Source organism: Camelus bactrianus, chromosome 8 (assembly GCF_048773025.1).
Source record: "Camelus bactrianus isolate YW-2024 breed Bactrian camel chromosome 8, ASM4877302v1, whole genome shotgun sequence".
Lineage (NCBI taxonomy): Eukaryota > Metazoa > Chordata > Mammalia > Artiodactyla > Camelidae > Camelus > Camelus bactrianus.
Window position 1 is genome coordinate 7,959,939 of NC_133546.1, and position 13,326 is coordinate 7,973,264.

Below are 13,326 nucleotides of genomic sequence, written 5' to 3' on the forward strand. Positions count from 1 at the left end.
GCTCCCCCTGTGGCTCATTGCCTTACAAAGGGTAGGAGCTCAATAAAAATTTGTCAGCTGATGTGGTCCATGTCTCAGCCTGAAGCACTGCTCAAGATGATATAAAGATAAGTTCATTCCAGAGCGAGTCCATTGCTCTTCAGTAAGATCCAGCCGGGCGAGGTAACATTTATCACCTGCTGCAGAAATTTGTATGCTCTGTTAGCAAATAGCTTTTTTTTTTTTAAGTGCCAATGCTCCAGTTTACATGTCAAATCTCTAGGATCCAGACCTCTAATGCTCAGATAGTGTAGTCACTACAGAGAACACACAGGACTCCTTCATGTTCAGTTCAGTCCAATAAATATTTACTGAGCTCCTACCATGTGCAAGCTTCTCTTCTAGTTGCTCAAGATACTGAGACAGCAGTGTCAACCGGCCCAGCCTTCAAGGAGCTCATAGGATGGTGGACAACTGTACAAACGGCCACAGAAACTGTTTCAAACCACATGTTTCCAGCACATTAACTGCTTTATTAAGTTAGCTTTTGACAATGAAAAAAAGAAAACGAAGCAGAAGAAGAAAAGAAGGAAGAAAAATTCATGGTGATTTAAAAATGTTTATTGTTTATATTCTGCAACTAAACACCTGTTTAGTAAATCTAATTTATTTGGGAGCTAGTTTGTTTCACATAAGTGGGTTTTTTTCATGTAAGACACTGAACCACATGTAAAGGAGACAGCAACTTCAGAAGGAAGGCTCCTTCCTGGGAGCACTAGGAGGGTTTTAGTGTTCTCTTTTTTTTCTTTTTTAAAAAAATCTGAAAATAATGTGATAAAATATTACCATTTGTTAAATCTGGATAGTGGGTACATAGTAGTCTATTGAGTTATGTTATGAAGATTTAAAACATTGTATTTATTATTATTATTATTATTATTATTATTATTATTATTATTATTATTATTATTATTATTATTATTATTATTATTATTATTATTATTTTGGCCAGAGGAAGCTGCCCTTTAATGGAGTGGCGCAGGACAGAAGAGCGCTCAGCCAGAAGCCAGAGGGCCTGCCAGCCAGCATGATTTGACAGATTTTTGCAGTAACTAGCAGTAACTATAGATTCAGGAGATGAGCACAGGTGAAGAAGGGCTGGGCACCAGCCACTGAGTCCCAGTGAGCTCTCTGCCACCGCCCTGTCAGCATCTGAGACAGACTGGGTGGGAGGCGGAGAGAGTCCAGAGCCAGGAGCCCGCAGAACAGCATGGAAGGTGACTCAGGTGAGGCTGTCAATGAGGGAATCCTGCATGCTGGTAGCAATGGTGCTAGGCTGGGCTGCGTTCAGCTTGAAGACGCTCTCCACCACTGACCACTCTGTGCTGGTTGTGTCCAGGCCACAGAAGGCACACCAGTCATTTACCACCATCCCGGCGGCAATCACCCCACTGCCTCGGTTCACAGTGACCGTCACGTGGGGGACTTGAAGGAGAGAAGACAGCTCATCCTGGTCTTCAATTGAAGTCTTGGGATGTCCCAGCCCTCCCTGATTGCTAAAGACACAGTAGCTTCCTACTAGCGCCTGGTCAGCCACTGGTCTGTCTGAAGACTTCCACCTTGAGCACATCAGCCAGGATTTCTTGTTTCCCTGTCCAGGTCTGGGTAGACCAAGGCCACATAGTTGTTGCAGGTGGTGACATTGCCCAGGGCTGAGAGCTGATCCCCCACCTGCTAGATCTGCACTGAGTCTGGGAGGCAGTTGCGAATGTGTTGCAGCTCCTGGTGAGTGGTGCTGGGCACCAGGAGACCATGCCTGTTCCCCACTCACATGTGCCCAATGAAGTGGCAGCCAGTGATGGATGTGTGCACCACAGGGATGGTATTAGCAAGCTCGCCCTCGAACACACTGTAAAAGTTCTCTGATCCTTCAGTGGCCACCAGGCATTAGGTGTTGGTTAAGTTTGGCAAAGCAACTGATCTCAGTTGTTCTCGAACGACGCGTGGACCGCCATGACGCCTGGGGACAGGTGAACCTCCACACGCAGCAACAATCCTTCTTGGCCCTGGGTAGAGTTCCACGTTTTATAATTTTTTAAGTTACAAAATAACATGCTTTCTAATAGCATAGACCAGACATCAGTACACCCCTTTCCTGAGAAAACTACCCTTCTGAACACCAGTCAATGCCCTAGGCTCTCCCTTGTGCCCTCCAGACTCCTGAGGGGACCTGTGTGTCCCTGGGCTGCGTGACCCCAGGCGGCTGTATTCTGAATGACTGCCTGTTGTGTGTAATGTTTCTGCCTCTTTGCTGTCAGGGTGGTTGCTTGCCCCTTGCATCCTCCCTCCTAATCTGCTGGGCCCAGAATAGAGCTAATCAAACCAGTGAGAACCCCAACTAAAATCGGAATGCATAAACTTTAAGAGAAACCTAGAAAGGTTCTAAATAGATGAATTCGTTGTGTGTGCATGTGCTTTTTCCCCCACATTATCCAGTTTTTGATGATGATCTGGACAGGTGGATCTAGGTAAGTGAATCGTTTCCATGGTTAGCAGTCCAGCAGACAGCAGTATGCTATGTTGGAAAGAAAACTAATCTGAGTTACCTGGCTTTGGTACTAACTAGCAGTGTTCATTCCTTCATTTATTTATCTAACAAATATTTATTAAACAACTATTAGGCGCTTGTTTCAGCTACTGATGGCATAGCAGGGAACAAGACAGCCCGGAGCTTCAATTCTTGTGCTGGAGACAAAAATAAGGATGCAAGCAAGTCTATAGCAGAGAGTGCTAACTGCTCTCAACACAGTAAATCAGGTGAAGTGGCAAGGAATGATCCCAGGGGTAGCATTTCACAGGGGGAGGTTGGAAGTACTCTCAGAGGAAGTGGTATTTGGGCAAAAGACTGGAACACTAGAAAAGGCCAGGGTGGCAGAGATGAGGGAAGAGCATTCCAAGAAGAGGGAACCTCAAGTCCTAGACCCCTGAGGCACAGAACAAATCATGCAACACCTGGAGCAGAGCATGGGGAGAATGGGGGGTGGGGGGAGAATGGGGGGGGCAGAATGGGAGACAGAGCGGGAGAAGCAGGAAGGAGCCGGACCACAAGGGGCCAGGGAAGGGGCTTGAATTTTACTCTAAAACCTGCTAGCCTGCCCAAGGGATGGAGCATGGAGTAGGGCCAAGGCAAAGAGAGGAATTCAGGTTGACCTCTAGGTTCGGGGCCAAGGGGAGGGCTGGAAGAGGGGCAGCTTTCAAAAAATCAAGAATACTGGAGGCACCAAGTACACAGTTGTCGCTCGAGGGAGAGGTCAGAGCTGGAGATGTTATTTAAGCCTTGGGATCAGATGAGATGACCCAGGAAGAGTATGTACACAGATAAGGGCCCAGGAATGAGCTCAGAGCTAAGCCTGCAGTGAGAGGCTGGGGGAGGAGGAACAGGAGGGGAGAGCCGGCTTCAGAGAAGGAACCAGGAGAGGGGAGAGAGAAAAAAACAGAAGCCTAAGAACAGAATGTTCCCAGGGAGTGCTACATGTGTCCAGGGCTGCTTAGAAGGGTAAGATGAGGAAGAGAAGTTTGGCCCCTTGGTTTAGCAAGACGGACGTCACTGGCTACCTTGACAGCCGCAGTTTGGGTGAAGGGGGTAAGACAGCTCAATCTCTGCGGGTCCCTTTCCTCTGTAAAATGTGGGTATCAGAACAGATGCTGTTTAAGGTCCAATCCACTACCTCAACATACAACACACTTGTAAGCTGGAAAAAAATTTTTTTTAAAACTCATAAAAGATCAGAGGTAAAAAGAATTATAATAAAAGAAGCTATGATATTTGGGAGTTTATTGGTCAAACAAGTGTGATCATTAATATTCTTCTGCATAAAAATTAAGGTTATTTATGCAAAGTTTTAAATAAGCCAAAGAAACATTTAAAATGGACTATCTAGTGGCCAGGATTCTTCTCAGTGGACCCAAATTATACGAGCTGTACCCTCAATATGGTACCAAGGGTCTCCTTCCAGACTACTGGCCGGTGAAGGCCCTTAAAAATGATCTCTAGGCACAGTGCAGAGGGGCCACCTCTCTGGCCGCCTGAGTCCTTCCTCATTCTCGTGCTCTTTCACCCGCTGTCCCGAGTTTTCATCCGAGGTTACTGAGTCCTGCAAGATAACACAAATCCTTGTTTTGCCAAGGGTGCGCTGTATATTTCCCTATTGCCTATTGACTGTTCTTTTGAACCACAGAGGTTAGAGACTGTCCTAACATTTGTGAGCTTTTATTCTTGGCTGAGATTAGCCTGGCACCAGCATGCAGACAGGTTCCGAGGTGACCCGACAGGCAGCCTACAACCAGGGGATGTGGATGTTCTGGGCAGACAGTTCTTGGCCTTTCCTGTGTCTAAAGCGACTGTGAGGGCTGCGTGAACTCACTTTCCTGTAACCTTACCTGAAGAACTTTGAGCAATTTACCAACAGCCTTTCACCTAGGCTCATGGGTAGATGTCTGATTTCCCCATTCTGGCTGAAAAATTGAAACCATGAAATGAGGAGCAAGTTACTCAAGGTCAATAGCTAGTCTAGGTGAGGGCAGGGAACGGTATCTCAGACTCCCGGCTCCAGGTTTCCTTACTTCCTTCCAGGGCACTGATTATCATATGTGAACAGAACCATGACTTACAAAATGGGGGAATAACTTCACAAAAGGGTGAAGGGAGAGGCAAGATCCTGCCACACCCTACATCAGTGGTTCTCCAGTCTTGGGGTACATCAGACTCATCCAGAGACTTGTTAAAGACGGAGATCCCAGGGTTCACCATGACTTCTAGAGGGGGCTTTGTGAGTGATACTAATGCACGCCTGATTCAGCACCACCATCCTAAGCAACTGTCGTAGAGATTCCTTAGAGTTCTGTCTTGTGTGTGTGTTGGGGAGGGGCTTAGGTTCTAACGGCAGGTGAAAATAAATTACCTTTGGAAAATCCTTTTAAAACACTCATAGGATATAGTATAAATGTTTTTGTGGGGGGATAAAAACCTGCAGAGTAGCACGCAGTATACCGTGTGATGCGTGCTTCCAGTAGTGCGAGACATGAGGAATGCATACACAAAACATGACTCTTCACTATCATAACTTATGCAAGAAAAGTATACGTAGAAGTTGAATTTACGTTGAATGCTCACATTATATGACTCAGTGATACAAAAACACCATGAAATATGTATTATTATCTGCAGTCTATGGATGGAGAGGTGGGGGCTCAGTCAGGGTGAGACTGGCCCAAAGTGACCAGCTTGTGAGTGCTGGAACCAGGATTCAGACTTGGCCCTGTGTGTTTCTGAAACCTGTGATCTTTTCATTTTTTACCACTGTCACAAGCCAGTTCATTTTTTAGCATTCCCCTGAAGGATAAAGTGCAGAAATGCTCCAGGTTTTGGACTACTGCTATTTCAAGCATCCAGTTAAGACAATATACTAAAAACTGGGCAAGATAAAACATTAGATTAGAGGCATATCCTATCAGCAGTTGAGGATCAAAAATGGCTACCAAGGCTCCAGGCAGTGATAAGACGTGGAGATAGAGTGAGCGAGGAGTGACATGCCCAATCTGAGCCATTTTCACTGTAGGTGAAATATCTTTCATAGTTTCCTTCCTACTGCAGGTCCCTTTACATCTACATTTTTTGAAAGAAAGTTTTTTTCCTTTCTTTTTTAAGAGGTAACAGACTTGCTCAAATAGAGGACTGCCAAATCTCAGGAAAGGCGTCCCTCCTCACCTGGACCTCTGAAATGCCCTGGACCTGCAGCTGGGAGGGGGTCAGAGGTCACAGGTGATGAAGAGTACCCCAGAAGCAGTCCATCCCTGTGACAGGTTAGGTTTTACTAGGAGGCCTGATTAAACACTTTGCATGCATTATCTCATTTAATATCTATGAGCCCATGTAGGGGTGTTACTAGTATCTCTGTTCTACAAATTGGGAAACTGAGTCTTCGGGAGTTTGGTGCTTTGTCTGAAGTCATTGGTTACTCTCCGTACCAGGATGGATTTGAGTGCTTACTATGTGTCAGACACTGTTCTAAGCATCTTGCATGTATTAACTCCTTTAATCCTCATAACAACCCTAGAAAACAGGTGTCATAATTATGTCACTTTACTGATGTGGAAGAGTTAAATAACTCACTCAACTCAAACAGGGAGTTAGTGGTGAGCCCAGGAAAGGAATTCAGGAAAATTTCTGGTCTCAACCTACATCACAATCACCTGGAGGGCTTGAAGTTTCCCACTGCTGGGCCCCAGCCCTAGAGGTTCTGACTCCGTAGGTTTCGGGGGAAGTACTTGTGAATTTCCATTTCTGCAAGTTCCCAGGTGATGCTGTTACTTACTGCTAGTCTGGGGAGCACACTTTGAGAACCACTGCTCTAGAGTTAACTCTCGAATCTCTGCGCAACAAATCCTACTGGCCACCGAAGTCCGTGTGTTTGTGTGTTTAATTCCTCTTGAGAACCATTTGTAAAAAATATTTAATATAATTCCTATAATCCTTATGGAGATATTTCCCCGTTAGCTTCGTCAAATCAACGAGGCCAAAAATGTGTCCTTTAACCAGAGCGTTCGGGGATGGAGCGTCTTCTAGGCTTGAGTCGTTCTCCACGGAATCTGAGCGCGGAGACCAACCGGCCACGTGCGCGGAGACACAGCGGCCAGGTCCCAGGTTCTCAGAATCCCGCATCGGTCCCGGCGAAAGGACAACGAAATGACCTGACCACCGGGCAAGCCCCACCTCAAACGGCCCAGTACCTCCCCGGGGACCGCTGGCTCCACCAGGCTTACATTTTCTTGATCTCCCTCTGTCCACAACGGAACAATCTCACACTTAACATCTATTCTCAGGAACTGAGTCAAATTCGGCAAAGTTCTCCAAGGGCAAAGGGACAGGCAGCGAAGAGGGAAAGGTCTTTACGAGGGCGAGAGGCGGCGGGGCGGCTGGGAGACGGAAGGCGTCCCCTGCCCGGGTCTCCGCGGCCCTCCGGGGCGCGGGGGCCTGGGCAGGCGGAAGCTGGGAGCACCCCCGGGCCTAGGAGGCGACGCAGCCATCTTGCGCGAGAGGCGCACCTCACAAGGCGGGCGGGGCGGTTAGGGGCGCGGCCCCGGGACCCCGCCCCGCTGGGGACTCTTGGGAGCGCGGGCGTTGGGCACACTGCACGGACTCGCCGACAGCGGGGAGCGCAGCCGTCCTCTGCAGGAGCCGCGGGTGAGCCGGCCGCGCGGCCCGGGGTCGGCGGGGGGAGGGGTCGAGGGGGTTCGCGCCGCGCGCTCCGCGGAAGGAACCGTGGCCGGAACTCGACGGCAGGTGTGCCAGGCCCGCCCGGCGGAAGGGCGGCCGGCGAGCGAGCCCCGGGCCGGTGGTTCCCAAGGGGAGCCGGGCTCGCGGTCCCGAGCACAGTTACCCCTGCGGCGCAAATACCCGGCAGGTGAAGCTGAACCTGCCCGCGTGGCGGCCCCGGCTGCTCCGCGACCTTCCTCTTTCCGCTCTGTGTCCTGCGGTCCCCCTTCCAAACAAAGTGCCAGCAGAGCCCGAGCTGCGTGGATGCGTCCCCTGCCCGCGCCCCTCCCGCATCCACTGGCCGGGGACAGTTTTTATAAAGTGTTTCTCAAAGGCTTGACGGTTGCAGTTTCAGCCCTGGGGCAAACGGTTGCTTCACAAAGTGAAACGTGCCGTCTTCTGAGCTCCCTGCGGGCTTCCTGGAAGCTCCGCGAAGGACCTCGGCGGACCCCCACCCCGGCCGCTCCCGCGCCAGATCCCTCCCTGCCGCCCAGACCCCGCGCGCCCCCTCGCCCCTTCGCCGCTCGCTACTCCACCCTTCTTCGCCGGGCTCCGCTCCCCCCGCCCCTCGGCCCCACCCCGCCCCCGAGGCCCGGCCACCCCTTCGCCGCCGGATCCCCCGACCCCTCCCCGCCCTCCGCGGCCCGCCCACCCGGCCCCCTCCCCCCGAGTACCCGCCCCTCCCCCCGGGTACCCGCCCCTCCCCACCGCCATCCCCCGCGCCCCCTCCGCGCAGGACCCGCCCGCCCGGCCCGCGGTAATTGCAGGTTGGGCGGTGACTCATCCTGGCGCCCGCCCGGCTGGTTCTTAAGCAGCAGCGCGGGGCGGGCGCCGAGTCTCGGGGCGCGGCAGCGGGAGGAGCAGGAGGGCTGCTGTGCGTTCTAAAGGGGTCTCCTCTGCCTCCATCCAGGTCGGGAGAAAGAACCGTTTCAGCGCTGCTGGAGAGTGTGTTTCCAGGGGATTGAGGAAAACCCATCAGGAACCGAAAATGCCGAAACCAGTAAGTAACCTACTTTAGTTCCTGGGCTGGGTCGGATGCTTCGGGCTTTATTCTCAAGTGGAGTTACCTGGGCGAGGTATTGGAGCAGTTCTTTGTAGAGCGGGGCTCTCTTCTAAACGGATGAGAGCGCAGGAGTAGGGAATTGTATCCCCTCTTTGTTATTTGTCGGTCCTTTGTGGAACTCTTGGAGTAGATTCTGACGCTTTTCTCTCTAGTCTTTTTGTTTGCGAGCCACCCCCCCCCGCCCCTTCCCTCCCCCCGTAGTTAGGGTCTTTCATGAAAATTAAAATCTTTTACACAGCTTCGGTCTGTTTGAAAACTGAATTCTAATGCAACTTGAAAGTTTCTTAAAAAGAAAAGTTGTCTAAATCGTATGGAGAGTCAGGTGGCTTCGGACGAAGTGCACCAACTCCGAGTCCCTTCAAGTGTGTGGAACCAGACGCACCCCACATCTTCCTTTGGCGCTTTAAAGGGCATCTGGCAGAGTAGACTGTGGCTTTCTAGGGGCAGCTTCGTTCCAGTCCCATTTTACGACAGGCCCGTGTAGCTGTGCTCTTTTAACCCCGGGAATTTGCTGGTGGCAGCAGGATTCCTCTCTCTGAAAGGTTTAGTGATGAACTTGAATTGCAGATGGAGGGAGGCAGCCCCGGACTGTGATAAGGAGGCTCCTGGGGCTCTCTAGTCCTGCCCTCCTGATAGTCATCATAAACATCAGCTGACCGAAGCACTGCTGTGCCCACACCTGTGTCCCCCTGAATCTGATGATGTTGCCATCCCGGTTGGGTTGCTGGCCAGACTGAGGCTTTATGGCTTCCATTTAAGTTGTGGGAATAAGGCAGGCTCTTAGAAGGTTGTATCTGTTCCACCTGCTCTAACACAGGTGAACTGGTGTCTAGACACTGGGGAGAAGAGTTTTGAGTTTTCATTCATGGTGGAGAAAACGTTTGGATTCATTAAAAATCGCAGTAAAAGATATGTATGGAATTTACTTATAGTTTTTCAAACAAGTTGGTTCTGTAGTCAGTGCTTAAGTGTTTTCTACTGTTAAATTTTAGGTTCTGTGAAAGGAGTTCTTTATTAATAAAGTCTTATTTTACTGTTAGGTTAAATAAATTAATGTTAATATGCTAAAAAATTCAAAAGCCAATAGAGTTTTTGCCTAAGTACATCATCAAGATGACTCATGCACAATGCAGAAAATTTTTTTCCTACACAAAATTCTTTTCATTTCAAATTTGCAAGCGGCACGTGACATTCAAGCTTTTCAATTCCTGTGAGATAAAACTGTCCTAAACATCACGCCTTATTCAGGGCACAGCCCTGTGCAGTGTTATGCAGAGCAGTGATCGGGGATTACCTTTCCTGGTGTGGTTTTTCTTTTTTCTTCTTGTTCTCACTAAAAGAAAAGATGCGGAGTTCATCTTTTAAAATATCAGTCAGAAAAAAGTCAGTAAACCTGTCTCCTGTCACTACTTTTCTCATTTCTCATAATCTGTAATTTTTTAAAATTTTTTTGGTAAAATTTTTATCACATACAATTTACCACCTTAATTGTTTTTAAGTGTACAGTCTAATGTCAAGTATATTGATACCGTAAAGCACCCATCACTGCCATCCGTCTCCAGAACTTTTTCATCTTTCCAAACTGAAACTGCACCATTATGCGCTAACTTGTCATTTCCCTCTCCCCCCAGCCCCTGGCGACCACCCCTCTACTTTATTTGTGAGTTTGACTCTTCTAGGGACCTCAGTAAGAGGAATCACCCAGTATTTGTCCTTTTGGGTCTGGCTCCTTGCACTTAGAACAGTGTCTTCAAGGTTCCTGTGTTGTACTGTGTCAGAATGTCCTCCCTTGTTAAGACTGCTTTTTACAGCAGGTATGTTTTCACTTCATTTGGCTTTAAAGGTCTTTTATGTTGGATCAGAAACTCAGAAAATGTTCTTCTGACAGAGTGAAACATGCTACAGGATAGTAGCCATCTGTAACTTGTGACATCCTTGTATGTTACGGTCCCAGTATCCAGAGTAAGGTTTTGAACGACCATGTTTTATATAGTATTTACAGTTATTTCCAACTAGTGGAAACTGTGAGGTCTCCCTCCTTTTATGTGAGCCACAGCTGTTGTCACTGGAAGTTCCTGCCTGACCCCTTTTTGGTGGGGGAGGGTCTTGGAGATTCTGCCTTGTAAAATGAATACACTTGAGCCTTTCTCCACCTGCGCTGTGTGACGGCCACCCCACAGTCACTGAGAAGAGCTTACAGGCTGATATGGTACTTCTGAGGCTTTAGTTTTTGTTCGTTTTTTGCTTCCTCCGCAGATGTTAGAACTGAAGGCTCCACCAGCAAGCTCTATAGACTTGTCCTTAGAACAAAGCGTTACTGATTCCTATTATTCAAGCCCAAACTAAGGATTTTGTTACGTGGTTTCCTGTGATAATTTTTAACAACAGGATTGAGAGCAAACAATAAAGATGGCTAGGTCCGCATAGTCAGGGTTTGGGCCTCCTGATCTCTTCAATTCTGCACACAAAGTACTTTTGACTGGTATGTCTAAACAGAGTCAGTGGGCGATTGTATTCGTAAATATTTATTTGCTGCTTTTTCTCTTAACATTGCTTCTCTGGTCACTAGTTGTTAAAAAGATTGGGTGTCCGCCCATTTGGGGAGCATCTGTTGCCCAGCTCCATGCACAAGGCACAGGGAACCGCACAGGTGGTTGCAACAGACCTTGTCCTCGGGGAGCTTACAGTCTGGGACCTGAGCCCAGGCACAGGCAAACACTGGAATAGGAGCTGGAAAACTCGCTGAGAGCCGTCGAAGAGGGAAAGAGGCTCAGGTAAAGTGGGACACAGCAGGAGGAAGACCATCTGATGCAGAAGTGGGCAGACTTCACCCAGAAGGCCTGCTTAGGGCCACGGGGCGATCCCCCCTCCCACCCCAGGCACTCCAGGGAAGGGACTGCTGCGGTTCCCTGTCTGGTTTTGCTTTTCCCATAGCTGCTTTGGGCTCAACTCCTGTTACTGGCCGACTTCCAAGGAAGAGGGTTTGAGGTCCAGAAGATACCCTACCCTCTGCTTTTTGGCGTTAGGTGGTCCTCTCCTGGGGAGAGGGGTGGAGTTTGTGCTTAGGGCCATGGCTCAGCTGAGGGTGACCTGTGGGCTCTTTTCTCCTTCCCTTCCCCCTACACCTCCTTTCTTCATTGTGACAGAGGTGGGGCGCCTGGGGCCTTAGGAAAACCCCTGCAGTCCGGCTTAGGCATGAGGAGGGTGTTATGTTCAAGGCCCAGCTCTCAAAGCTGTTTTCTGAGAAGTTCAGTCTGAACTTCCTTTTAAGTGGCGCCCGTGGACGTCTTAGCCATTCATTCCTAAAGTGTCGCTATGAAAGTTTCTGGTGTAAAAGTAGATTTTCTCCCTTCAGGAGGAAAACTCTGAAAGTGTCCAAGATTCTGCCCTGGGCCAAAATTTTAAGGTACTTTCTGAGGTGACCTTGCCTCCCTGGGGACACATAATCTTTTCCACTAAATATTTTAACAGGGTCAGAATTTACTGAATATACTGATAGACTTTCCACCTCCCAATTGAGGAGGACACGTGGGATCTGTTTTTTGCATACCTCTCCTTCACCATGGGCAGATGGTGAATTAGGCAGCAATGATCTTCCCGTGTGGGGGTGAGAAGCACTGGCTGGAATTAGTCATCTGTCATTGTCACACTGGACACAGTGAGTCTGTCTGTACGTTCATCCATTAGTTCAGCAGTTACTAGTGAGATGCTGAGGCCACAGAGATGAGCAGACGCAGAAATAGTCCCTGTCGTCATGGATTTACAGTCTGGTGAGAGAGACAGAAAATAGTCATAGAGTGACTTGAGTGTATTTGATGACATATATATGGTGGTGGTCGTAGGCCGAGTTCTCAGGGGGGTCAGGAACACACCCCTGAGTAAGTCTTGACTGCTGAGCAATGTAAGGAATGAAGGGGTGTTCTCTAGGTGAAGGAGGGAGGCAAGGAACATACTAGGCAGCAGGAACAACTTGTGCAAAGGCCCTGTGGTTAAAGGCCAGTATGGTGAGAGAGGAAAAAGGGCCAGTTACGCAGAGTCACATAGGCCAGACATGGGCATTTTGGGGCTTAACTTAGGGGGAAGCACTGAAGGGTTTTGACTGGAAGGAGGTGATCTGATCAGATTTGCCTTTTGAAAGGTCACTGCAGCTGCAGCGAGAATCATAGGAGGCAGGAGGTGGCAAGGTGGTAGACTGTTAGAGTAAGTTACTGTTGGTAAGAAGTGATGGCCATTAGGACCAAAGGGCGGGATGCAGATGGAGAGAACTGGATATATTTGGGAGCTCTTTGGGAGGTGAAGTTGGTAGGACCTGGTGATGGGTTGGCGTGGAGGGGCTGAGGGCGGTGTTGAGGCTACTTTGGGAGGTGAACTTGGTACGACCTGGTGATGGATTGGTGTGGAGGAGCTGAGGGCCATGTCGAGGCTACTTCTCGTGTCCCGCTTGCATAACTGAGTGGATGGTGGGGCCATTCACTGAGATAAGGAGCCTGGATAAAGACCTGGGTGTGGAGGGAAGGTTAAGAGTTTGGTATGTACTTGTTGTTAGTAAATTTGTGAGTGTGATTGATGAAGGAGCTCCTTGCCTTCTTTCATCATTATAACCACTGCCCCAGCCAGAGTATATACAGATACCAACCTTATTAGAATATTCTTAAACCCACATAATGTAAAAGTGATCCAGCAGCTTCCTTATGTTTCTCCTGAGTGTATGTTCACACTATACACATACATTTAGTTAAAAATTAGGACGAATTTAGTCCAGTGTTCTCAGATTTGGGTGTGCATGATTATCCAGGGGTGTAAAGATTCCTGGTTCCTCACAGTCCTGCTGAACCCCATCTCTGGGGCAAGCAGCACCTGGCGCCTGTACTTTAAATACATTCGCAGGCTGTTCTGATGCATCCCGGAGTTAGGGAACTGATGATTTCATAGCAAAAGGGCAGTGTTTATATATTCCTTTCTCTTGGAC

The 13,326-nt window shown here is 48.9% G+C and overlaps 1 protein-coding gene and 1 pseudogene across 1 annotated transcript in view; one reads left to right on the top strand and one right to left on the bottom strand.

The window, feature by feature from the left end:
- Positions 1-333: 333 nt before the first annotated feature.
- LOC105077359 (eukaryotic translation initiation factor 6 pseudogene) lies at positions 334-2,164 on the bottom strand (annotated as a pseudogene).
- A 4,859-nt stretch (positions 2,165-7,023) lies between these two features.
- Positions 7,024-13,326, top strand: part of EZR (ezrin) — a 46,693-nt gene continuing 40,390 nt past the window's right edge. The window contains exons 1-2 of the mRNA XM_074368071.1: positions 7,024-7,222; positions 8,205-8,294. Coding sequence (XP_074224172.1) covers positions 8,283-8,294 — 12 coding nt within the window. The 5' untranslated portion in view covers positions 7,024-7,222; positions 8,205-8,282. The remainder of the gene's footprint in view (positions 7,223-8,204; positions 8,295-13,326) is intronic.